Raw genomic sequence first — 24,750 nt, 5'->3', positions numbered from 1 at the left:
TTCGATAGAGAAATCGCTCCTTACCCTCGACCAATCACGGCCGACATGGAATGTGGCGCTCGCGGCAAGCAGCACAGACTTGTGGGTAGGGCTGCATTTTGCACGGTCACCCAGTGGAATACATTATCATCTTAATGATGCTTTAGGTGCAGATGCATGTCTAATGCGCTGGTGTGGGAGTTTGTGTGTGTGTGTGTGTCACTCTCCTGTGGAGTGGAGAGGGCAGAGAGCTGTAATCACTCTCGCACACACCTGTTCTGACTGGAGGCGGTCTGCGGCGCGGCTGATAGGATGAGAGCGCAGAGGGAGAGATGTAGCAGCGCTCATGATAAACGAGTACGTAGGAGGTCATTAAGCAGAGCAGCGAGAGAGGAAGAGGAAGGGGGAGGCAGGGGGCTGGGAGAGAGAAGGACAAACACAGTGAAGATAATTAATTTGGAGTTTCATTAGCAGGAACTTGCATGCCTGGATGACTGCACGGGTTACCCTGCGTGCACGCTTGTGAGGTTTAACACGCCATCACACATCCCTGTGCATTTGCAGTGTAAGATCGCACATGCTAAATCGTACAACAATGTGAAGCCTCGGTGTAAGAACACACATAACCATAGAAAAAGAAAAGAACAAAGCTTTGAGGTTAAATGAAAATCAAACTGAACCTAAACGACCATGCATTTGAAAACTCTCATGCATTTGTTTGGAAAAGACCCCAGTGATCTTGAATATGTTAGTAACATGCAAACACACAATAGCACAACCCTACACACCCACAGTATAACATATCACCCACAATCGGGCACCCAAAGTGCACACACACACACACACACACACACTTGACACATGATAAATATCGTGCAAAATTTTGAGGTTGTTGTGGCGTTGCACTAAGCTGAATCAAGAGGGTGATGACTGAGATGTTTATCAGCCCTCTGCTGGCCCTCTTCTGCGTGATGTTACATATAGTAAACAGGCAGAAAATAGAAGGCTGTAAAGCTCCACACAATATCCTGCGTCCCTCAAAAATGAATTGTTGTGTGACTTTATTTATTGGTACAAAATTAGATGAATTTTCTACTCATTCTTTTCTGAATGGAGTTATAAAAGGATTTAAAGGTTGATCTGTTTTCACAAAATGCTGTTGTATATTTTTTATATACTTGTGTGTTTTAAAGAGGAAATAATGTCATACTGGTTGAGAACGACATATCTTTTCACTTATGTGGGCAGGGGAGGAGGGGAGGTCGAACTGTTGCTGTCAGGTTAATCCAAGGGCTGAATGGTTGCCCTCTTCAGGACAAGCTATCAGAATGACCTCCTCTTGCTCTCTCGCTCTCTCTCTCTTGCTCTCTCTCTCTCTCCGTCTAATAATTTGTGCCATCTGCCCAGTTTGCCAGCCGCTGGCAATGTGACCACTAGGGATGCACCGAAAGAAAAATTCTTGGCCGTATAAAATGTAACACTCAGCCGAATACAATACCGAACATGTTTTCTAAATATTTTGCCAATTTTCTTAACACTGCTCAGGGTTTCCCACAGAAAATTTGTTAGTTAAGGTGGTAGGGTTGGGCGGGTGGATGTGTCTGGGGTGGGGCGTGCCAATCAAAGGGGTGGGGCGAAAATGAACACATACTTGATTATTAATGAATGTTTTACCTCTAATGGGAATAGCTGCGTGATGAAGTGAAACTAAAGGGTTAATAAACACAAACTTAAGCAGATGTTGTAAAACGTCTGGCTAACATTGTAAAATTGTAAAAATTTATTATTTCCCACTATTAATTACATTATCTTAAAGGAGTGTAACTACTGTAGCATGTAAATAATGAGAGCACTCAACAATTATAACTAATCAACAGGCACGTGAAACCTAGCTAGCAGGTTGCTCAAACAACAAAGTCTGCAGCTAACTTACTTTAAATTTGCAAGAACTATAGACTAATATATGAACAGGCTTAAATAAACCCAAAACATAAGTCCACTTACAGTTCTCACGGACACGCGTTTTATCAACTGGCTATCCTCCAGACATGACGGGCCACGTTTATTTCATTTCGGCCGTGTGGCGCGTGAAGCTTGTCCACGCTATTCTCTGAGATGTTTTATCAACTGGCTAATTATCCTCTAGACAGTGATGGTCCAGACCACGTCTTTTTCATTTCGGGCGTGTGTTGCGAGTGCCCGCTCGCGGTGTAAAGTGCATCCGTGCTATTCTCCGAGATGCACTTGACAGCCTTTTTTTTTTTTTAAATAAGGTTAAGGTGGTAGGGTTTCCCAGCTTAGGCGGGCCGCCTGAAGTTACTGCAAAGTGCTGCGGGATACTCTGCTGCTTAAGAACAGTAACGTTTTCCGAATGTCCTTTTTATTATATTCATTTCACATTTTATTTAACAATATTTTTTTTACATTCCAGCAGACATTATAGGGCCTTTTTACACCTGGTCACTTCTCAGATTGGATAACTATCTGATTTGTTTAAACTGTTTAGTTTACATTCGACCACATCAAAAAGTCTTGGGTGATGTTAATCCGATCATCTATTTTCACTCAAAATGCAGTTACACTATTCTTTACTATGCCTTAAGACAGGGCTCCAGACTGCATTTTGCCACCAAAATTTTAGAGTGTGCCACTGAATTTTATATCCAGTCGCATATGTGCGACCAGAAAATTTGACACTGAATTTGAAAACAGCACATTGTACTTTCTGCATCTATCATTAAAGTATTTATTAGTAATACAGTGGAAATTTGTAGAAATGTGAATATTTGGTTAGCATGTTGATTTTCGGTGTGTGCCCCTACATTTTCTGGTTGCGCCCCTAAAATTTTCAGTTGGGGTCCACTGTGCTCCTAGTGAAAAAAGTTCGTCTGGAGCCCTGTAAGACACTTGCAAAAGCCTGGGGTATAGTCTGTTTTACGTGCACCCGAAGATACGCGCACGGCCGAACGCACAGCATATACTTCTAGCTTTTACAAGGAAAGGCAGCACTTTATATATGTTGAGTAGCCGACAGGCGTGTGCTTGCTCGGGCTCTGCTTGTGCAGACAGGCGTGTGTTTGCTCAGGTTCAAGCAGAGGGAGAGAGGCACGATGACAGGAGATATTGTTTTTTGCTATTATAATATAATAATTAAATATAATATATTATTTTCGGTTGCCGAACATTCGATGCATCCGTAGTGACCACACCATCCTCTCCGAAGCCTCCATCAGTCCTGCTGTGCCACCCTAATCTGGCACTGAATCTGCAGGGTGTCAGAGGTGAGCGGAAGGGCGTAGAGAGGGACGAGACAAGGAGGAAACAAATCTGGCACCTTTTTGTATTTTGCTGAATTTATTGCACATTATGGACCTCGTAATACCACCTGAATTTTTTAAAATACTTTAGAGTACAAAGGTTTTTGTATAAATTGTTTAAGAGAGGGACTAACATGTCACAGTGCAGGACATGTCTACTTTCTAAAAGTATAGTGTGTCAGCTTTCACCCATATTGTAAATCTCCGACACATTAGTCAGTACCTTATTACTGGTATTTCGGAACAGAAAAGCATTTTTCAACTTTATGGCCTTGGCCTGTAACAATCAGTCTTGTCTAGCAGCATTATAAAAGACAGGCCATAAGTTGCTTGGATGTTTGCTGACGTCTGAACTCTGACTTTAGTGATTGCTTCTTTGAAGGCTTAGCAATTTTCTGCTGGCATCCTTTCCATCTTTCCTTTCCTGTCTCTTCTTACCTAAGAGTCCAGTGGCACTTTACAGCTGTAGGCAGCAGGTCTCAACACAGGCCCATGACCTTTTTATTTATTTGTCTAACTCGCTCCCTCCCTCCTTTGCTGCCTGTCCATCTCTTTCTGGTTCCTCAGAGAGTCATGGTTGTGATCCAGAGAAAAGTGGTCTCATTGGCTCCAGTAAATGAGTGCAATGGGAAAAGTGAGCTTGGAGCTGATGTCTCAGAGTCCCAGGCCCAGCCTCTATGCCTGCAGATCCAGTATAACAGTCCTTTCGGGTCAGGCCTCCTGCGGCCCCACTAGCGCTCTTTGGCTTCCAGCAATGTGGCTTCAATTTCCTTCGTTTTGAAATGCTTATAGCCCCTGTGCGTCCATCAGAAGTCTGAGTCTTTGTTTTGTTTTCTCTCCTTCTTTCCTTTCTCCTCTCTGGCTCGTTTCGATCAATCTCTCTTGTATTCACGAACCTCCTGCGTCGTAGGAGTGCAAAGAATTTGTTGTGTGTGACCCTTGACCTCCGGCCCATAGGGACACAGTTTAAAGGCTGCTTCTGCGCAGAATAGCTCACTGGCAAAAAAATACAAACGCTTAAATGCAGGTTTTTATGGTCTGGCAGTTCCTTTCTTGTTTCAAGCTCCCATAAGACAACCTTTCATAGACGGCTGATTGTATTGAAATTTTCTTTTCAACTTTAAAGGCGCATGTCAAAGGAACGCTAACCACAGGCTTTGCTCAAAACGAAGGCTGTTACATATGTTATGGGCCCAGTTTCATCTGAACCCCTTTTCTTTTATGTAATCCCACGAGTGTGTGTGAGCTAAAGTGTTCCAGTGCTCTTTCACAGAGAGCTTGTGTAGTGAAAAATCCAGCTTGCTAAAAAATTAGTCCCCTGACGTATTGAATTATGGGGCTGAAATAGAGCTCTTTATTAATGTAGTCCAGAACTCACGTCAGCAGCGGTCTCAAAAATTATGCCACACCGTGGGTCTGGTCTTACTAGAGGTTTCAAATATTAAACTGAACACACTTGGCTTGGCAAGTTTATCAGAATTGTATTAGTTTATTTATTTTAGTGTTTTAAGTATAAATGATAGAGGTTTTAAGAGTGAAGCTGATGAATACATAATCCATAGATGCACTTTAATTGGGATTATCTGTCTTTAACTTATTAACGGGTTCATTTTAGCACCAATATATTCCTAAGAAACACTAATCATTCAGGCAACCCACTAACTAACCTATAGCTTTATTCATGATCTCAGTTATGTCGTCTTTTTAGTTCTGGGTGACAAGTATCAAATGTGAAATATAGTGAAATAAGCACAGATTAAAACATGGTGGGTCTCTCCCACTCTTTAGTTGGATCTTTAGTGTATGGTGTACATTGATAAACTGCTGCTCTGTTGTAGGAAATGGACTGGATGTCTGTCCAAGCATTCTTTACCGCCCTGTGTATAGTGTGTGAAGAATTTAAGAGGTCTTTCTTTTCATTTAGCACCTCACATCCTGCATGTCAGTGCTTGTGTGTTTTTTTAAGTATGTGGCATGTTTACTTATACTTGCCACTTGCCAGAAACTACACGCTCTGGTACAAGAAGGGGAAGGAAAGCATACTTATGTTTAGTCTATAAAGCACTTAAGTTTGTAGGCAGATTGGTTTTTCCTATTCTAATCTGTAGGATTTATGCATCAGTGTCACAATCTGTGTTTTGTGGTTAAATCATTAAGAATATGGATTTGGAAATGACATAAGGGTGACTTTCTTCAGTTGAGTTTCTTGACTTAATAATTTTTACAGTGTTGTACTTTGTCTATTGACTTTTTGTATTAACCTTTTTCTTTTTGGGAAGACATCTTGTGGGTGGCACAATAGTGCCCCCCAATGTTGTTGTTTTCCCCCATAAAGCTGTAAAAACAGTTCCTTTCATTGCCATGAATGTACTTTGGATTTCTAGCTCTCTAACAGTGTGTTTCGCTTGTTTTGCAGGTATCTGATGTAGGATCAGAGAAGCTCTTCTCACCTACTGCACCAAAAGGTAAAATGCTGGATCTTCACTTAAGTGTTTCCCATTTCAGTCTGCCTTTAGTTACATTTAAAGGCACTTGGCAGATGCTTTTACCTAAAGTGACTTGCAGTGCAGTCAAGGTACATTTTGTGCTGCTAGCGCAGTGCTCCACCAATTGAATTATAGGAACACACACCTGCATGGGACGCATTGGATGGCCGTACTGTAAAGTATACAAGCTTATTTTCCCTAAAAGTCCCTTTAGGGGATAAAAGTATATCTTTAAGTAAACTTAAACCGTTTTCCTGCAACTTCTCCTCCACTTTATATCAGTGCTCCATTTACTGTAATGTATTTCTTGCAGCTATAGTACTGCTTTTCTCATTTTTTTCTGTGAATGTTAAAGGGTAGATGTATAAATACACATAGGGCTAACAAAAATTGCTTTTGTTTTATATGGGTGTAGAATGTAGAAGAAAGGAACTTGTGGTAAATTTGGGTGCAGCATTTGTGGTTCTGAATTTTGGTAGCAGGAAGTCCAGGGTGATCATTCTCAAAAGTGATAAGTTGTTACATGTTGGTTGGTTGGTTGGGTGGGTGGTTTGGTTTTATATCTCTAGACTGGAATATGATAGCTAGCAAAATCCCAGCATGTAACTTTTTTATGCAAACCCCCTTAAAATATTATGTAGAAATGGTGCAAATATTTGTCCTTGTTTTCAATTTGTGTTCAAACTGTTTGATATTATTGCAGATCAGACACCCTTTTAATGTGTTTCCAAGTTTAACTCAAAACAGGAAGGTGGTGGCCCTGGAAGTTTTAAGTTAGTTGATGTCCAGACTTTGTAGAGGAACTAAGTTGTGAAATGTATTCTGCTTGTTGCACAGAAAAGCTGTCTGGTTTAACACCACAGTTCTTATGCCTGGCATAAAAACCTCTGCCCGCTTTTATAAAACAGATAAGAGGAAGTGGGAGACGACACATCATGCTCAGAGGAAGAGTAGAACTTGTGACCAGTGTCTAGGTTCAAATTAAAGCCTTTTTAAGCATAGCTGGAAATTACTTCCAAACAGCAAAAGTAGATCAGAGCTCATGATTCAAACACTGCTTATGTCAGTGGTTGTTGTTGTTGCCATTACCTACCCCCTAATCTGGGTTAGTGTTGATGCTGAGACTAACTCAAAATCCTGCTAATGTGTGTCACACAACCATGCAGCTCTAGGATTAACGCTGGAGAATTACACTTCCAAGTAAATCCCATTCCCACGATCCATGGGGATCACACGGATGATGCAGAGAATGCAGAAAGTGACAGGGAGGTGCCAGATTAGGATTCAAAAACCAAAATTGGGAATATGTGGATTAAGACTGCAGGGAGTAAACATTATCATGCTAACTTGTTGATGCCCAGTTTATGTAGATTATAGGTTTTGCGTTGTTATTTTTGATGTTTCAGTGTAGTTGGAGTTCGGACTACAGTTTGGCATATATAAGCCTCTTAGGTGGAAGCATTTGGCTTGTTATTTCAGAAGAAGAAGAATCCTAAGACTTAGGCCTCAAGTTAAAGTTGTTGAGTTTATTTTTAAATTCCCTGTGGCACACATGCCCTTTTACTTGCTATTCCAGTTGCTATAATCTCTCTTCTTGCAATAGCTTCAAAAGCCGTCAGTGAGCCGACTTCTGTATCATTACCTCTGTTGTCGTTGTTATGTGTGTGTTCTCCGGTCCTTTTTCCATGGAATACAGCATTCCTTTGGGCAGTTATTCTAGATTTGGGGGCATAGTGGCATATGTGTCCCATTACGATACGTCCGCTGAGACCAATCTAAACTCGCTCGGCTCTGATCCCCAAATTGGTCTGCCCTGGAGAACTTCTGGCAGAGCGATCACTCGCTTGGCTCGGGCCTTGCATTGGAGAATTGCATTACAGGGAAATACCTCACCACGCATGTGGTGCTGCTTACGCAAATATGCATGTGCCTTTGTTTCTCCAAACGGCTTTGACGCGCACCAGTGCTTGATTTGATTGATTTTTGTGCAGTCAGTCAAGTACTTTGGTGACATACGAATCTTGTATTGGCTTACCGTATGTTTAGTTTTACCGTAATTCATGTTTATATAATTTGCATGCTTTTCTTAAGTTAGAATAGGCTTGGTCTCCACCTAGCAGTGCTGTGTGTGGAGGCATTGTGAATTTCGTTTTCAGATTTGGACACAATAGTTTTTTCACGTAATTTGAGATAAGATTATTCTAGCCGATTTAATACAGCTTTCATAGGAAGGCAACCAGACAAAATCAAGGTCTCTAGTGTTTGTGAATATATAATAGTGCTTGCTGAAGCAAGCAACACAATTAGGGAAAGCAATAATAAAGACTTGGGGGTGGGCTCTTTTGATTTAGGCCAACAATCAACTGCCTAGCAACCTAGCCTGTCTGTTTATATGTCATACAATCATGCATAAAACAGTTTGGTGTATTACTTTTTATTACATTTGCATAGCTAGAGTGCAGAGCTATATAAGGTATTTGTTGATCTTAGAACAGTTTATGGCATCTGCTGGCAGCACAATAAGGTTAGAGGGTCTAACCGTAGTTGGGAGTGTGTTGGTCTCTTATTTTACCCATTGGTGAATCAGTGACGCACCAATTTTGCGTGTGAGGTCTGCCATGCGAACCTTGGGCATGCTGGGATAAGGAAGGAAGATTGCAGTGAAAAGCCATTTGTGAAGTGGATTTCTGGTTTGCTAATCCTGATTAATTTTGACCCGTTGTGCTCATTTTAAACAGCGTATTACTGTACGCGCGAGGCACCGGCAGCTCCGGGCAAAACTGGGAGCTTAGCGGCTTTGGAAGGCTTAACAGCAGATGGCATTTTAAGCCGGACTTAATAAATTGTTTCCATTAAACTTACCGGCCCACACATACTGGATTAAAACTGTAGAACAAAGGAAGAAAGAGAGTGAGACAGCAACAAAAAAGGAGGGGGGTCACAGCCATCGCCATGACCGTACAAGATCAAATTGATAACGCACGGTTTTCGCTCTTAATCCACCGTAACTAAAATCAGTCAGTGTGCCAACGGACCAAAGCAAATTTACCTGTCCAATCAGTTATAAATAATATTTACAGTCCATACAGCTCACTGTTATCACGACATACGTAATTCAGAATTAAGAGCCGAGTCTGGCCATCACTGGTTTTCTTGATAGGATTTGACCGATTTAATTCCACAGAGGATGGATGCTCAATCCCCCCGCCTCCCCGCCCTCCTCCCGTCCCTGGGGAGCCGCAGGGTCGTTCTCTAAGCACTCATTATATGCTACACGGCTCAGGGTCTCCGTGTCGAATCGCTAATCAAGCACTCTGTCTGCAGGCCCACGATTCAATAGCCGTTGAGTGGCCTTTGTTCCTACCCGCTATTTGCTGCGTGTCAATAAAAGTCTGCTCCCTGCTCCGCCTCGGCGGAGAAACCCCCTCTGCACACGCCCTCTCTCTTCAGCCCTTCAGAATGTGAAATGCACTAGCTGCTCTCTCCTCCCGCACAGGAGAAAAAAATGAGCGGAGGCCAGCAGGGGTCAAGGGATTAGGGGGAAGAGACGGTGAATGGAAGAGTGTTTGTATGGGGCTCTTCTAGTCCGCTGAGGTTAATGCTGATGTATTGCTAACCTTAGCTCTGCAGTGTTTGTGGCCTCTTGCCCATTAAATAATGAATAGAGGTTGACCCCTTGACCAGCTAATCAGCTTTGCAGCTGTTGGATTGTGGATGCAGAGAGAAAGAGGAGTCAGGGTCGGTCCTGGGCGGCTGATGGTGAGAGCGTATGGACGGGTGCGGGTGGTGGGGGGTGATTTTCCAGATTAGCAGCTAATATTAAATCTTAGAGTCTGTGGCCTGTATGGGTGGAATTAGATCTGTGTTTGTTTGATAACGCCAAGCTAGTTGCTGCAGTGTGCGAACATTCTCATTTTCTATGATTGTTTTGTCCGAGCGGCTGGTCATTTTGTTTGAGCGGCTGGTCGTTAGAAAGGAATAAATGGAGTATGTCATTGTCTTTGGTTAAGGTGATTGTTTGTGCTTGTTTGCTTTCTTCTTCTTCAGCTATGTCGGCACGCACACACACACACACACTCTAAGCTTTTTGTATATATTCAATTTCGATATTCGCAACGAGGGAAATATTTGATGGTTTCATAAATGTCGTCTGCTCCCACTTGGCTTTGAAACGGAACTGCAGCTTCAGCTGAAATGGAAGAATGGCATTCATATCTCTTTATAATCTCCAACCTTTATTATTTTCCCCGCCATTTCGGAGCGCATGACCATTTGTTGTATTGGCTGGCTGGCGCGTGCGTTTTGCCTTCATTTCTGGAAAGCGAGGGTTATGAATGTTCTTCTTTATTGATAGCACTAACCCTGTTTGTGTAGTTCTGCCTGTCAGAAAGATGAAAATAAATAGCGAGAACATGGAAGAGATAAAACATGTGTTTAATTATTAATTGAGCCATTACTGACAGAGATTGCCTTTTTGATAAAAGCCGGGAAGCTGCTTCAGGGGTAGAAAAGCAATTACTAAAGCTATCTTCCTCTTTCCCTCCGCCCGCTGTTTTGCTCTGCGCAAACAGAAAAACACACCCTGTCGGCCAACCTGTTTCATAAATTATTATAATTTCCTTTAATATTTATGAAGTTTACTTTATGATTCCGTTGTGTTTTCCCTTTATGCGAAGAGGCAGCAGGGCCGTGCTCTACTACCTGGGCTGTAACTAACTATTAACTGGCAAGGGTTGTTTTTTTCTAATGCGTTTCTGAAAATAATATCACATCTCAGCGTGTTCCGTTTCCATTTTCATTCCATACCAATTTGGTTGAACAACTGTATTGATTTTGTTGACATCTGGCCATTTGCTGAAATGCCATATCAGTTGCTGTGCATTTGAGCTGACCATGCATGCAGCATTGATATTGCAGTAGCTTTAATTTGTAAAGATTCTTTTGGCAGCGGTCGGCTCATAATTGATGAGACGTAACCTAACCTTTAAAATACTGATGCATACAACAAACAACCTGGCTGAGAACCTTAAATCCTTAGATCAAAGTAATCGTTGTAAAGCAGCAGTAATTGGAACAACCATATCTGCAGACTTTATTCAGATTTTTTAATTCACACTTTGGAATGAAAATCAACTGATACTAATACATAGCGAAAGTTTAACTTTTTAAATATATTTTTACAATATAGGCAGATATTTCGGTGCATCCCTAGTATATATATTTATTTTTCATTTTTATGGTAGCATTAGTAGCTAAAAACTAGGCATGCACCGAAATAAAAATTCTTGGCTGAAACTGAAAATCGCAAAATAGAGGAAGCCAAAAACCGAATCACCAAAAGACATTATTATAACAATTATTAGTACCATTGCATTTATGGTTATGACTGTGTACTAACTTTACTAGGGGTGTGACGGATCACAAAACTCACAGTTCGGATCACATTACAGTTTTTGAGGAACGGATCGGATTATTTTTCGGATCAGCAAAAAAAGGGAGGGAAAATTCTAATAACAAATAAAGAAATTGCAAACATTATAAAAAAGAACAAAGTTGCACATTAAATAAGGTCTGAAATTAGCATTAGGTACAGAATTGTAATTAAATGAATCATAACACTGTCTTTATTGTATAAAATAAATATAATTATTTTTATTTTTAGATCTACAGAAGTGATTTTCTCTTTGTCTTGGGTTGTTTGATTAACATTAATGACACAAACTTAAGTAGGTTAATTGAGGTTACTGTCTCTTTAGGACCAAATAAGCACAGACTGGTTTCTGACTGTAATCTATACATACACTTAAGACATAAACAAATGTTTTATTAGAAAAAGGATACTGTGGAGATCATTTTGTTTGTATGTGCCCTGTCAAGAACCGAAAGATTTTATGTTCGCTTGCTTTTTAAAACGCGTCTCTCTGTGTATGCACTACTGAGTGCATTTAAACGTGCGCACACACAGAGACCGAGGGCGAATTCCAAACAGCGCAGCATAAACAGTCGCTCCACATAAAAACGTTATGTTGTTTTTCATTGCTTTATTCTCCAAATGAATGTTAATGAACTACAGTATGAGACATAGTAGCGCAACTCTCTCTAAAGTTTACACATAAAAAGTTCTGATATTTGAAGGGCATAGGGATGATCATGTCTGACTGGAGCTGGACCGGACACATTCAACCGCATGTGCGTCTGTGCATACAGAAAACTGCTCACTTTAGCGCCTTTTGCGGGTTAATACGTCCACACCGCAGACATGTTGCTTCAAACAAGCATGTGCAGGTTGCGGTTTCTGTTTGCGTCATCACAATATTTCAGCCGTATTGTTGCGTCAAAAAATTGTGAAATATTTTTGGTGGCCAAATATTCAGTACATCCCTACTAAATACTAAAAACATTATTATTTTAAACAAATTTGGGTTTTAATGAACATGCAAGGGGCTGTGAGTACATCTCTACATTATGCGAATGAGGTGTTCCAATTCTGTAGAAGGCTGCATAACTATTTGTGAAGTGAACTGATCTTTTCTTCAGTCATAAAATAATAGCCATGATGCTTATGTTTCATAGAAAGCTAAAGATCAGCCTTCAAAGCTTCATCCTCTGTAAAGGAAAGCTGTTATTTCTCAGTTGGAACGGCTTAAAGAGTAAAAGACTTCCACCTTACAGTAAGCTTACCCTGGGCTGCCAGTGTAAGCCTGTTAAAACCATTCTAACCTGTATCATGGCTGCCCTGAGACCAGTTGGTGATGGAGCAGCCCTCTTGAGATGATCTAGTAGCCCTACAGTGTGGAGAGCAGCTTGTAAAGTTGAGGTCAGGCCTCCTCAGAAGTCTGCCTGTGTTTTCGTGGGGTAATTTTAGCACTCGTGGGCCAGCTAATGACCGGTTGCTTCCAAGAGTTGATTGCTGGAGCTCTTTTAACTATCCCCACTGTGATCGTTTCCACTAGACATGGGATAACCATCAGTTTAGCTGCAGGGTAGGTGCCTCTTTTCAGCAAGACTGTCTGTTTATGTATCGGAAGGTCTGGAATAGGCTGCGAATATCAAATATGTACGCTTGGTTCTTCATCGGGAGCTTGAAGAAGATAAGATGCCAGGATGAGATCTTTAGCATTTTGTTTCATTGTATCCTACGTTTGAAGTCGATGCTGTTCGTGGAGAACGTTGTTATGCTCGCTAGCAAAGCCAGATGGGGATTGATTGTGGCCAAACATGAAGCTTGGATAATGTTCAGTCGCTGGCAGAGACGATTCGCTAGACTAGATGGATGTTGCAAACACGCTTGTAATGAATTGGACATTTCGGGAACCGGTTCAGAAGGATCATATAAAACCGGAATTATGCGGCCAAGCACAGGAAGAATGTTAAATGAACAGAATTCCATGACCAGGAACAATATGAAGTCAATGCTATTCAAGTTCAAAGGACTTTTGGATGCGATTGTGGTAAAGTATCATTCACATTGTGCAGGTCTTTAATTGCTTGAGTTGCTCTTTTTCAGGGACGTTTACATTTGTTTTTACCCGCAAGTTACAGCATATACAAATATGCTCTTCTGTGCATATAAGTAACTCTGCAGGCGCATTTTTCCATCTGCATTCATCACACTGAAGTCCTGCAGCTCTGAGACGCTTTGTGAGGTTAAGCTAATTAGCCCTGAAATAAGCACATGGTAGCAAACCACAGAGGGATGCTCTTCAGTGAAAGATGTTGCGCTAAGATCTTGCATTTTACATTCAGACGGTCATTAATCGTTTCAAGCTATGCTAAGACACTTGCAAATACAACTCGGCATGATCCTCTTGTCGTTGGAAAGAGAAGGAAAAGAAAAAAAAATTGAAATCCCAGTCTGTGTGGTCCTCTATTAATCAAACAGGCATCTGTTCTCTCTTGCGCTGAGCTCAGGATAGCCTCTTAACAGCCTCCTCTCAAATGGCCCCATTCAGAGCCAGAGTGCCTGTTATTTTAGCACCACGCTGGAGAGCAACGGAAGAGTGGGACTCTGAACCCCATTGATGTGTTACCTCGCTGGGGAGAAACCGGATAAGAGGGTCCCAGGAGTGGATCTTGACTATGAAGAGCCATTTAGAGGTAGACCTGGCTGCCTCCCCTATGTGTGAGGGGGCACAGAGGGCCGGGATTGAAATGGGTGTGGAAAAGATAGGCAGGTATAGAATTAGCCCAGCTAGTTATTTGTTTATATACATGTTTATACATCATGTCTTGTCAGATTCATCATAACTACCTTTATTCCCTTGTGACTCCCATCCCATAGGAAAAAAAATCTCCTGGACAGGAATTGGAATAAATGTAAATTGCAAAGCCTCTATTCAGTATGATTTCATTTTGGAATCTATCATCATATTTTCCCAGGATGAAAGCTACATTTTTTGTAGATTTGTACACTTTTTAACAGGTGTCTCGTTTGTGTCTATTTATATTTTCACCCTAAGGAGTTTTTGGCTGAAGCTTGTTGATGCATCAATGAAACCTAACTAAGAACTCCAATACGTCTCCTGAGATATAAAAAGAGCAATAAGGTTTTCCTCTAGGCATGATATGCTAGATAAATACATTCAGCTCTGGTATGAACCCCTGTAGGTTTGAAGTGGGGGTTGAATTTAGGTATCCGAGATCTTCTCTTGAAGTGTGATTGGCAATAAATTGGAAACATGTCACAGAGCACAGGAGGCCCAGCTTTGGCAAACATCTACATGGGCAGCTGAGACGCTTTATTATCTTCCCGAGGCTATGGATTTTCTTTCACGAACACCATGAATTTCAACCAGACACAGTGAGAACATTAGTATGTCCCAATTGTTCTTCAGCAAGAATGAAGCACCTGGGTCTCCCATTTAAACCAGCTTTACAGTGCCTGCTCGCTGTTCTTACGGGGCTGAGTCTTTTGGTTGCTTATTTATCATGCCACAGTTTTTACTTCAAACAGAGATGGACCTCTTCCTGAAAGGCTACATTTAGTTTTGATTGAGATAAAACACAAAACAAACTACAAACTAAAACAAACAACAAACTAAAACAAAAAACAAACAACATCTATAAAGATATAGATATAAAGTTGTATGTCCTAAATGTAAGAAAATAGCCACATCAGAACTATAATGATGAAGATACAGTTGAACAATATTGTTGTGATCACTTTGAATGCGATGTAGGTGAGTGATTTAACATTGACAGCCAATCAAAATCTATCAAATTTTTAGTGCTTATACATTTAAAATTGCAACATGCAAGAAAAGAATAAACAAATAACCATAGACTGTAACAAATATGGACGTCATCCATAGGTTTGTGAAGAGCTTAGTTGGTGGGGGCCTGCCGTCGCCATCTTAGCATTGTGTCACTACGCATCACTCGCAGATAACCGACAATGGGTAAAGAGGAGGACATAGGTAAAGCTGAAGTGGCTGGTTGCTGGTTGCTAGCTTGACGGTGTTATTATGCAGAACTTTAAGGCTAAATTAATTTAAACGGGTGAGTTACAAACCCCCCCCCCCCCCAGATGTCATGAAGGGCAAAATTATGGCTATAGACCAAAACCAAGCTATAAATGCATTTATTTCTGCGTCTATGGAGATTGACTTACTTTTTGATTGAATTGCAGTTTAAGTCACTTCACGATAGAGATCAGAAGATTGCCCCTTGCATATAGCGTTATTGTCTGTTGGTGTGGACGCTAATATAGGTATTGCTAGTTCTGGGTGTGAACGGGCCTCTCTGTCTCTATGAGATGACTCATTTTTGGAATTCACATTAAGCCACCAGTACCAAAATATGAACAAGTATGTAGCCTGTGGCACATGCTGAAATAAACTAGCTCTTCAACCACATTCTGAATGGCTCTTTTCACTGCGTTGACTGTAGTGTGTGTGTGTGTGTGTGTGTGTGTGTGTGTGTGTGTGTTTGTGTGTGTAAAAGAGCTGTAGCAGGAAATTAGAGGAGACATGCATGTTTGAGCGGGTCCCCCTGAGCAGAGCTGGAGGTCAAGACATGGGGCCTGTCTCCATTAGTTTTACTGGCATGCCTCCAAAACCTTCCTCGCCCTTTCAGACTGCCTTTTATTACTTTGCCACTGTACTGTTTATAGTACAGATGGGTCAGTCTGGGCTCATACGTGTTTAACATCATAGATCTCGGTCAGAGTAGACGCCATGTTTAATTTAAAGAGAAAGAAAACAAGGCCGTAGACAGTCTGATCTATCTGCGGTTCCGTTGTTATGAATGTGCATTGCATTTTTTTTGTCCAGATTGCGAAGTTTTAAAAAATTGACAGCCACCATGCTCATCTCCCCCCACATTGTGTTTCGCTCTGCTTTTACATGATTGAAGGTGCTTAAAGTGCTGTGAGTACCTGATATTTCCCTGCAACCTTATCCCATGTCTTTATCCTCGTGTCAAACCGATCTGAGCGGTCCCAGCTAAGTTTAGCAAGAGGGTCTCAGAGCTGTAATTTAGCCCTTGCGTACATGAAAGGACACGCTTGGCTATTGTAAACACTCGGACGTAGCCTTTTAAAATGGTGTCATGTAGAAGTGATGTTTTTCTTCCTTCAAGACAGCCACATTTTAGCTTCCGTTTGTTCTGAACTAACATGATAGTTCCCCTTTTCATGAGTTTTCTTTCTCTAAACTACCTGAAAACTAAGCCATGAAGGGTGATAAGATTGACAGACAATAAATGTTTTGTTAGGGGTTGTTTCTGCCCTTCAGTAAAATAAAAAAGTTTTGTGTTTCAGTAGAGGGGATAAAGAAAACTGAAATGCAATCTAACTTTGATGCATTATGTTGTTTATGCATTATGGTTTTAAACAGCATTCATAGGTACTACAGAATAATGAATGCAATGTCTTTAATGGGACATTATTCTCTGTAAGCATCTATAAAGAATGTCAGTTGGAAGACTGAATGGTTTTATATGGAAACAGAGCATTTAGAAACAGAGGTAAACAAGAATCTATATTATAAAATCACCCTAAAACCTTGATAAGAAGAGTTTTCTTAAAGGGACATAGAAATGCTTAAAGAAATAGTTTACAGTCTGTTCTTCAACTGTTGCTTGACCCTGGTTTATGTCATGCGTTTTCTTTAATAAAGTTTATCAGTTTAAGTCACGCTATGCAAGATACGATCAGCTGTGCTTAAAGCCGATTATCCAGTTTAATTTGGCATGAAGATGTCGAGATATCCTTTGCCTTGAGATGGTTGTAATATTTCATAATAAAGTCACAAGGCGAGTCATTAGGGAGGAAAAAATCATAAGATGTTTGGGAAAAGCAGGGAAAGTATTTGTGTTTGCATGCATGCGGTCATTCACGTGTGCGTCGTCTTGTGAGGTGTGTGAGTGTATGCACATGCTAACCAAGCGTAAGTGTTTCCGTCCAACATTTTTTTTGCACCAGCGGTTAAGTAAAAAGCACTTCAAGGAACATTATCCGAATGAAAATATTTGTAATGTGCTTATACACCACCTTGCCACTATTGCCACAACGTCAAAACAACAAGTCAAGTGTGACGGGCAAAAGAAGGGCCGTCAAACTGGGATTGTTCCTGCAAGTTTGCTGTGGTAGGAAATCCAGTTCCAGGTACGCATAAGGAGGGGCAGGAAAGCACAAGAGTTCTTTCAGAACTGTGTTATGCTACTTGGGTCGTTGAATGATTCCCATTCATCCATTTCCCATTCCACTGAAAGTAATCAGTTACTTGCTGAAAGATGATATTATATCCACTTAATGTTATACAGGTTTAAAGCAGGTCCATGCCTGATAGCTTTGTTAAAGAACACCTCTATTTATACTATGCCATGGCAAAATACACGCTACCCCGAATGGCTTTAGCCCATGTTGTTTGGCCTCTTTTTTCTCTATTTTTTTATTCCTTTCCTTCTCTCCTCCTGTTTCACCTCCTGCTTTTCTGTACAGTCTGTAAATCAGGGGAAAGCAGCTGGCAGTGCTAATAGAGGATGCTCTCCTGCGGGGTAACAAAGAGGTATTGTTGGGTTTGTAAGGGCATTATGCAGCTAAATAAAGCTGACATGCTGAGGTGGAATTATTGCCCATGCTGAGCCTGGCGCTGCCCTATGAAGCAAGGCTGAGAGACAGCTGGAATGGAACCAGAGAAGGAGAACCAGAGAGGGAATGGGATGCCATTCCGGAATCTTTTATAATGACGTGTGTTCTAGTTGAATTGGTCAGTTCTTTTATTGTTCTTTATAAAGAACACTTTATGTTTTCAGATACAGTGCTGGTTTGGAACAACCTCATCAAGAATTTGTAAAGGGTATTGAATGTGTAGAGTGCATATAATATGTACATAGTATGGAATGTGTAGATGGCATAGAATGGGGCAGAATTAGAATGTGTATAGAATTTATACACGATGTGTATAGTATGTATAGAGAGTATAGAAAGTGAGGAGGGTATAGAAGGTAAAGAGCATAGGCTGTTAATATAACGTGTGTAGGGTATAGAATGAGTAGATGGCATAGAATGAGTGCAGAATTAGAATGTGTATAGAATATGTACATGGTGTAATATGTATACAGAAGATAGTATAGAAAGTTAGGAGGGAATTGAAGGTAAAGAGTATAGGCTGTTTATATAATATATACATAGTATAGAATGTGTAGATGGCACCGAATGAGTGCAGAATTAGAATGTTTATAGAATATGTACACAGTGTTTATAGTATGTATAGAGGGTATAGAAATTGAGGAGCGTATAGAAGGTAAAGAGTATAGGCTGTTTATATAATATGTACATACTATAGAATGTGTAGATGACATAGAATGAGTGCAGAATTAGAATGTGTATAGAATAAGTACATTGTATAGTATGTATAGAGAGTATAGAAAGTGAGGAGGGTATAGAAGGTAAAGAGTATAGGCTGTTTATATAATATGTACTAGGGATGTTAACAATTAATCGATCTTCGATTAATTGTCGATAATAATTTACTCGATAAAACTTAACGATTGTTGAAAAACAAGATCATGCACGTGTGTGCGGCGCCTGCGCAAAACACATAAAGTCGGAGAAAAAAAACTAAGCGAGCGCGCAAAAGTTAAACTACTAGCTATGATCACAACGATGCTCGATGCCAAGCACACGCATGTGCTTTTTAACCTCATGCGTTTGCTCCATTAAGCTGGTTGCCAACCGCAGGTAAAAAAGAAAGAAGAAGAAGAACGTCATGCGTGATGAGGCTGGCTGGCTACCAACGCAACGAAATTACATCCGCAGTGGATCTGACAGGGTCCTACGCAGAAAATGCAAATACGTTTAGGATACTGAAAGTAAAGACCCTCTTCGGGGAAGCCTGCAAGATTAGCATAGCAACGCTGCTATATACAGAGAAGGAGACCAGAAGCCGTTTTTAATGAACAGATTAAAATGTCATCTTAAATTATGGCAAGAAACTGTAAAATGTAAACTGTAACTGACTGTCGTTAAACCCTGAATGCCCGCAACATATATCATTGATCATCATTATTGACTAGCTGAGGCGCTGCGTGTTTTCTAATGGAAGGTTGGCATCTCCGTAATATAAGCATCTTTGCTGAAAGTACGTCTAAGCTGAGGTGACGACGAGAAAAGTGCCCTTCGTGTGCTTCTTGGATATAATTACAAACAGTGTATCAACGACTCGGAAAGCGAGGTAAACAACTTGATAAATAACACTTGATGATAATAAAACTGTTATTTTGACATGGACTTTCATGCGTCTGTTGCAGAGTGCCCGTGAGGCGGAGTTTACTTTGTCTATTAGTCATTATATTTCATTAAGAGATAAGTTTAAATTTATGATTTTATCAAAACAACAACTACATTGACTCATTTTACAATCCCACTAGCATGTTATTTAGACAAAATAAAATCTTTTAATTCGCGTGAGGAAGCTGTCGTTTTTATGCACACTTTTATGTCATTGTATATATGCAACTGCAGTGAAGGCTTATTGCACTATTACTGTTAACGATTATTAGATTGATTGATCGTTAATTTAAATGATCATCGAATATGGGAAATTGCATAAATTGACATCCCTAATATGTACATAGTAGAGTGTGTAGATGACATAGAATGAGAATGTGTATAGAATATGTACATTGTATAGTATGTATAGAGAGTATAAAAAGTGAGGAGGGTATAGAAGGTAAAGAGTAGGGATGCTCCGATCGATCGGCCGATAATGCTTGCTATGTTTCTCAATGAATTACAGGAAATGCCGCTACATCCAAAAGCCAGGGGGCGCTCTCGTGCAGAAACTCAAAATGCGCTGTAGACGAAGAACAATACACACGCAGCTGTGATGACACGCAGCTCCATGAAATGGCTGAAGGATATATTTATATTGCTGTTCTTCGAACCTTTTCAGGAATTTTCATGATAATAAAGAATATGTATAATAATTATGTTTGATGAGTGTTGCTTTTTCAAATGCATGTTATAAACGACTCAATTTAACAATGATTTTAGATCGATAAGGACGTACTGATCAAAAGCTGTAGTACATGAAATAGCTGTAATAAGATCGGCTGTCCGATTCAGAATAGTGATCGGCCACGTATTATTAGTGGAGATCGGCATTGATCGGAACATCCCTAGTAAAGAGTATAGGCTGTTTATATAATATGTACATGGTATAGAATGTGTAGATGGCATAGAATGAGTGCAGAATTAGAATATGTATAGAATATGTACATTGTATAGTATGTATAGAGAGTATAGAAAGTGAGGAGGGTATAGAAGGTGAAGAGTATAGGCTGTTAAATATAATATGTACATAGTATAGAATGTGTAGATGGCATAGAATGAGTGAAGAATTAGAATGTGTATTGAATGTATACATGGTATAGTATGTATAGAAAGTGAGGAGGGTATAGAAGGTAAAGAGTATAGGCTGTTTATATAATGTATAGAGGGTATAAAATGTATAGTGTACATAATGTGTACATAGTGTAGAATGTGTTAAGGGTCAAGAATGTGTAGATGGTATAGAATATGTGCATAAAGCATGTTCGTAGTATAGAATGGAATACAGAATGTTTATAATAATGTACTTGGTCTAGAATGTGTATAGGCAGGGTATAGCATGTATAGTGTACAATATTAAGAGGGTTTAGAATGTGGAGAGAGTATAGAATAGTTCTAGAATGTGCAAGATTAAAGAGGATATAAAAAGAACAAAGGTCATGGACGGTCTACTTCTGCTTAGAACTTGCAATCGTGTGTCCACTTACTGGTGGGTCTCATATTTTGGCTTTGACTCCAAATGTCATAGGGCAAAGAATCACAATTCATCTGTTGTGTTGAATCTCTGCTGATTCCAACACCCTGCTGGGCCGTAAGACGAATCTTTATTAGAGCAGACAGCCATTGTCTGCAGTCATCTAGATAATTGCAGCACTGGGTCCTCTTCTCTAATCAATCCAGACAGCTGCTGCCGTGCCTGCCGCGTTTGCCAACCGTGCAGCTCAAGCTAATTAATGAAATGATGAGCCGTTTGGGCACAACGTGGCACGGCACAAACAATCTGGGACGTTTGGAAATGCCCAGCCCACATCAGAGGCACGGATAGATTAGTGAAGAGCTTGTGTTTTCATCTGCGTCATAAAAATGAATGCCTCTGATGTGCTGTGTTATAAAATCAATAACGACAAACAGTCTAGTGTAGTTTCAAATAGAAAAATTCTATTTTTTTCACAGCTTTGAAAGTTAGAACCAATTAAAGGAAGTTAATTGGACATTTGTTTGTTACTCAAGTCGTCCCATAGGACAGCAAAATCACAAATGGGATCCCGTTTATGTCTCGGTTGTTTCTCGTAGGCATTAGTCATATTTTTTTCTTCTCAGATAAAAGACCCTAGGACTCAAACTGTGCTCAGATTTGCCAAGATACAGAAGTCTGCAGTCAGACTAATGACTAATTGGCGTGTATTTGTATTTTCCTTAGGGATTTTAGGGAGAGCATCAAAGTAAAAATTGATATTTGATAACATAACTGCTAACTCTATTAGGTCTTATGAGCTATCAAGTAGCGGTCGCTCTCGCTAACATTAAACGTAGATTTTGCCAAGCGGTCTTTACTCTGTCCGTCAGTAATCACGCATGGCATGGAACAGGATGGCATATGCCGCCGAGCCATATGGGCGCAGTGTGGGTCTGTTCTCAGCATGAGAAGCAGCGGTTCACGGAGGCCATGGAAAGCATCCAGATCTCTGAAATGAACAGTAGGCGCTCACAGATTTTCTGTGTGGGCTTCATTGCCAACATGTTGCAGCTTAACACCCGGAGAGCCTTGGTGCCACCTCACCCTGTCCTGAACAGAAATGGAAACAGAGAACTGATGTCTTCGTACCAGCTGTCATTTGGCTCATAAAACGTCTTGAAACGCACAGGCTGTTTTATGTGATCTACGTAAGGGTGGATTTAGTGGTGCTAAAGCTAAATACGTCTTAAAGAAGAGCTGTGTGTGTTTATCAAATATTTTGTATAGAAGTATTTTTTATTTTATCACATTTGGCAGCTTTGTGCTAATATTCAGGGTAATAATCGGCATCTTTGAAGCCAAAATCTCTATTTTTTAGCTAGTAGAACCCACTCAGTCAGTTGTTTTGGCATTCTTTGTTCTCATTTGGCACAACACAGCACAGTTCTCAGTGGATTTGACTGGTAAAGAGGTGAGAATTTCCAATCTGTGAAAAAATGACGGATCTCTATGCCGCACCTGCTCAGGAGATAAACTCTTGTGTCTTATTCCCAACGTTGACTTCATTAGCTGGAGGCGGCTGTTAGTTTGTTAGTTGTGGTTTTATTTCTTTGTTCATTTTGTGTGAACATTAATGTTTATTTTTTGGCACTCAATGAAGATGAGGTGATACCACAGAGTTTGCATGGAAAATGAGCTTGCAGTGTTTATCATTGCACTAAAGTTTTCTTAGTAGAAGGTTGGTGTGTGTGCGCAATACACAACAGTGGCCCCTGGTCATTTGGGGAATTTGCATTCCCTTCTGCCTTAAGACCTCATTTGCATATGAGATGTTTATCTAACATATAAAACCGAGGCGGACTAAGACGTAAATCCACAATCTACCATTTGCATGAGCTACAGGAGACGTTAAAAATGTTGTTAAAAGGGAAGGGGCTTAGTAATCTGGAAACAGACATGGTCTATCCAAATTTTATTATGATCCATACTTTATGATGTACAATGTCACTGCAAGTGGTAAAATGGAATGCCAAATGTGCCATGACATTATGTCTTTCATTTGATGTATTCATCCATGGATGCATTGTGGGCTAATACTTTTTCAGAAAAAATGCATGCAACTTTAAATTAAGTTATACAGAATTTAGCTGCAAGTGAACATTTGCATTCAAATACAAAGCAGTCTGTGGTATTAAGCAGTTTTATGATAAAGTATTATGTCCCAGTAATCACAAACTACTATTACATGCTCCATAGTGTTGACTTTTTCATCAGCAGTGAAGTAGTATATGTAGGGCACACTAGCAGACACTAAGAACAATTCTAAGGAGGCTTTCCAAGATTGGTTTTGTTTTCCTGAAATTATTCTCTTTTGCTCTTTATAGATGTTTCAGCAGTAACAACATAAACAAACGACTTTTGTGTTAAATGTGCACTATATAATCTAAACCAGGTATAGGCAACCCTGGATGGCCGGTGTCCTGCAGGGTTTAGCTCCAACCATAATTAAACACATCTGAAGCAGCCAATTAAGGTCTGACTAGGCATACTAGAAACTTTTAGGCAGGTGTGATTTTGAGGCAAGTTGGAGCTAAACTCTGCAGGACACCAGCCCTCCAGGTCCGAAGTGGCCATCCCTGATCTATACAATGCTAACTACAGATCGGCTGCCAAACCTCCCTTCCCATAACGGTGATCCATGATCGCCATCTCCCCTCATTCTTAGGAAATATTTGTTAGGGCGCACTCACACTATCCAAACCAAACCACGCTCGGGCGCGTTTGACCCCCAAAGCCTGGTTTGTTTGAGAAGTGTGATCGCTCTGTTCCCCGCCCGGGCGCGGATTGGTTAATCGTGCCGCGGCCGGGTTGCAGAGGTGGGCCGGAGCGCGGAAGGCTGTGGTGTGAGCGCAATTCAAAAGGTGAGGACGTCAGTTGCGCGACCACTCACCTTCATCTGCCGCCGTAACAACCTTTTGATGCGCGCAGCGGGGTTACGTGAATGTCCGAGCTGCGCACGTGACAGATCAACTAAGCAATATGATGACATGTGAGAGGGCTGTCTGTAATCGCGCACCAAACGACTCTGTATAAAAAACACAGACTTATCATTACAGTGGGTTCCAGTGTTAAGAGAGAGCTTTACTTCCTGCTTTTTTCAAAACAATTGCATCTTAATGACGAAAGCGCGCCCGGACTCGGATCGATAAAAAGTACAGTGTGAGTGCGTGCATCTGGGGGAGTAGGGAGGGGTGACAATCGCGCTGGGGCATGGCTTGGTTTGGTTTGGATAATGTGAGTGCGCCCTTATTTTCGATGTTCCAGAGTTTCAGTTTAACCACTAGTCAGAGTAAACAAACAGATGTCGTAGAAGTTAGATTCCATCCAGGCAACACACATGTGTCCGATGAAACCGTCTATAGGTGACATTACTGTTAGTGCTGCAGTTTAAGTGTTGACCACAAGTGTATCAGATTTGTGAACTCTCCTAATGTAATGAAGACTACTTTACAGACTCACAGGAATACATTTCCTCTGGTAGCCAGAGCCATCTGTCTACCCTTTCATCATTCGGCTCTCTGTGTATAATAGGTAGAGTACGGGAGCCCTCCAGATGTTCCATGACGGCTGTCTGAGCCTGAAATGAGGTCATAGGTCAAGGATATCTGAGTGAGACAGCTGTGGGGCGATGCTAAGGTCACCTCGCTTCTGCTTTAACCATTCGTCATTAGAACTCAC

At 40.7% G+C, this 24,750-nt stretch overlaps 1 protein-coding gene across 7 annotated transcripts in view; it reads left to right on the top strand.

Annotated features, from left to right (window-relative positions):
* fbrsl1 (fibrosin-like 1) overlaps positions 1-24,750 on the top strand; it is a 395,267-nt gene that overhangs the window by 349,733 nt on the left and 20,784 nt on the right. For all 7 annotated transcript variants that reach the window (XM_073861161.1, XM_073861159.1, XM_073861162.1 and 4 more), the window contains one exon: positions 5,713-5,761. In XM_073861161.1, the coding sequence (XP_073717262.1) occupies positions 5,713-5,761 (49 nt within the window). The remainder of the gene's footprint in view (positions 1-5,712; positions 5,762-24,750) is intronic.

Source organism: Misgurnus anguillicaudatus, chromosome 22 (assembly GCF_027580225.2).
Source record: "Misgurnus anguillicaudatus chromosome 22, ASM2758022v2, whole genome shotgun sequence".
Lineage (NCBI taxonomy): Eukaryota > Metazoa > Chordata > Actinopteri > Cypriniformes > Cobitidae > Misgurnus > Misgurnus anguillicaudatus.
The sequence above is the reverse complement of the archived record's forward strand: the minus strand, read 5'-3'. Positions and strand labels throughout refer to the sequence as shown.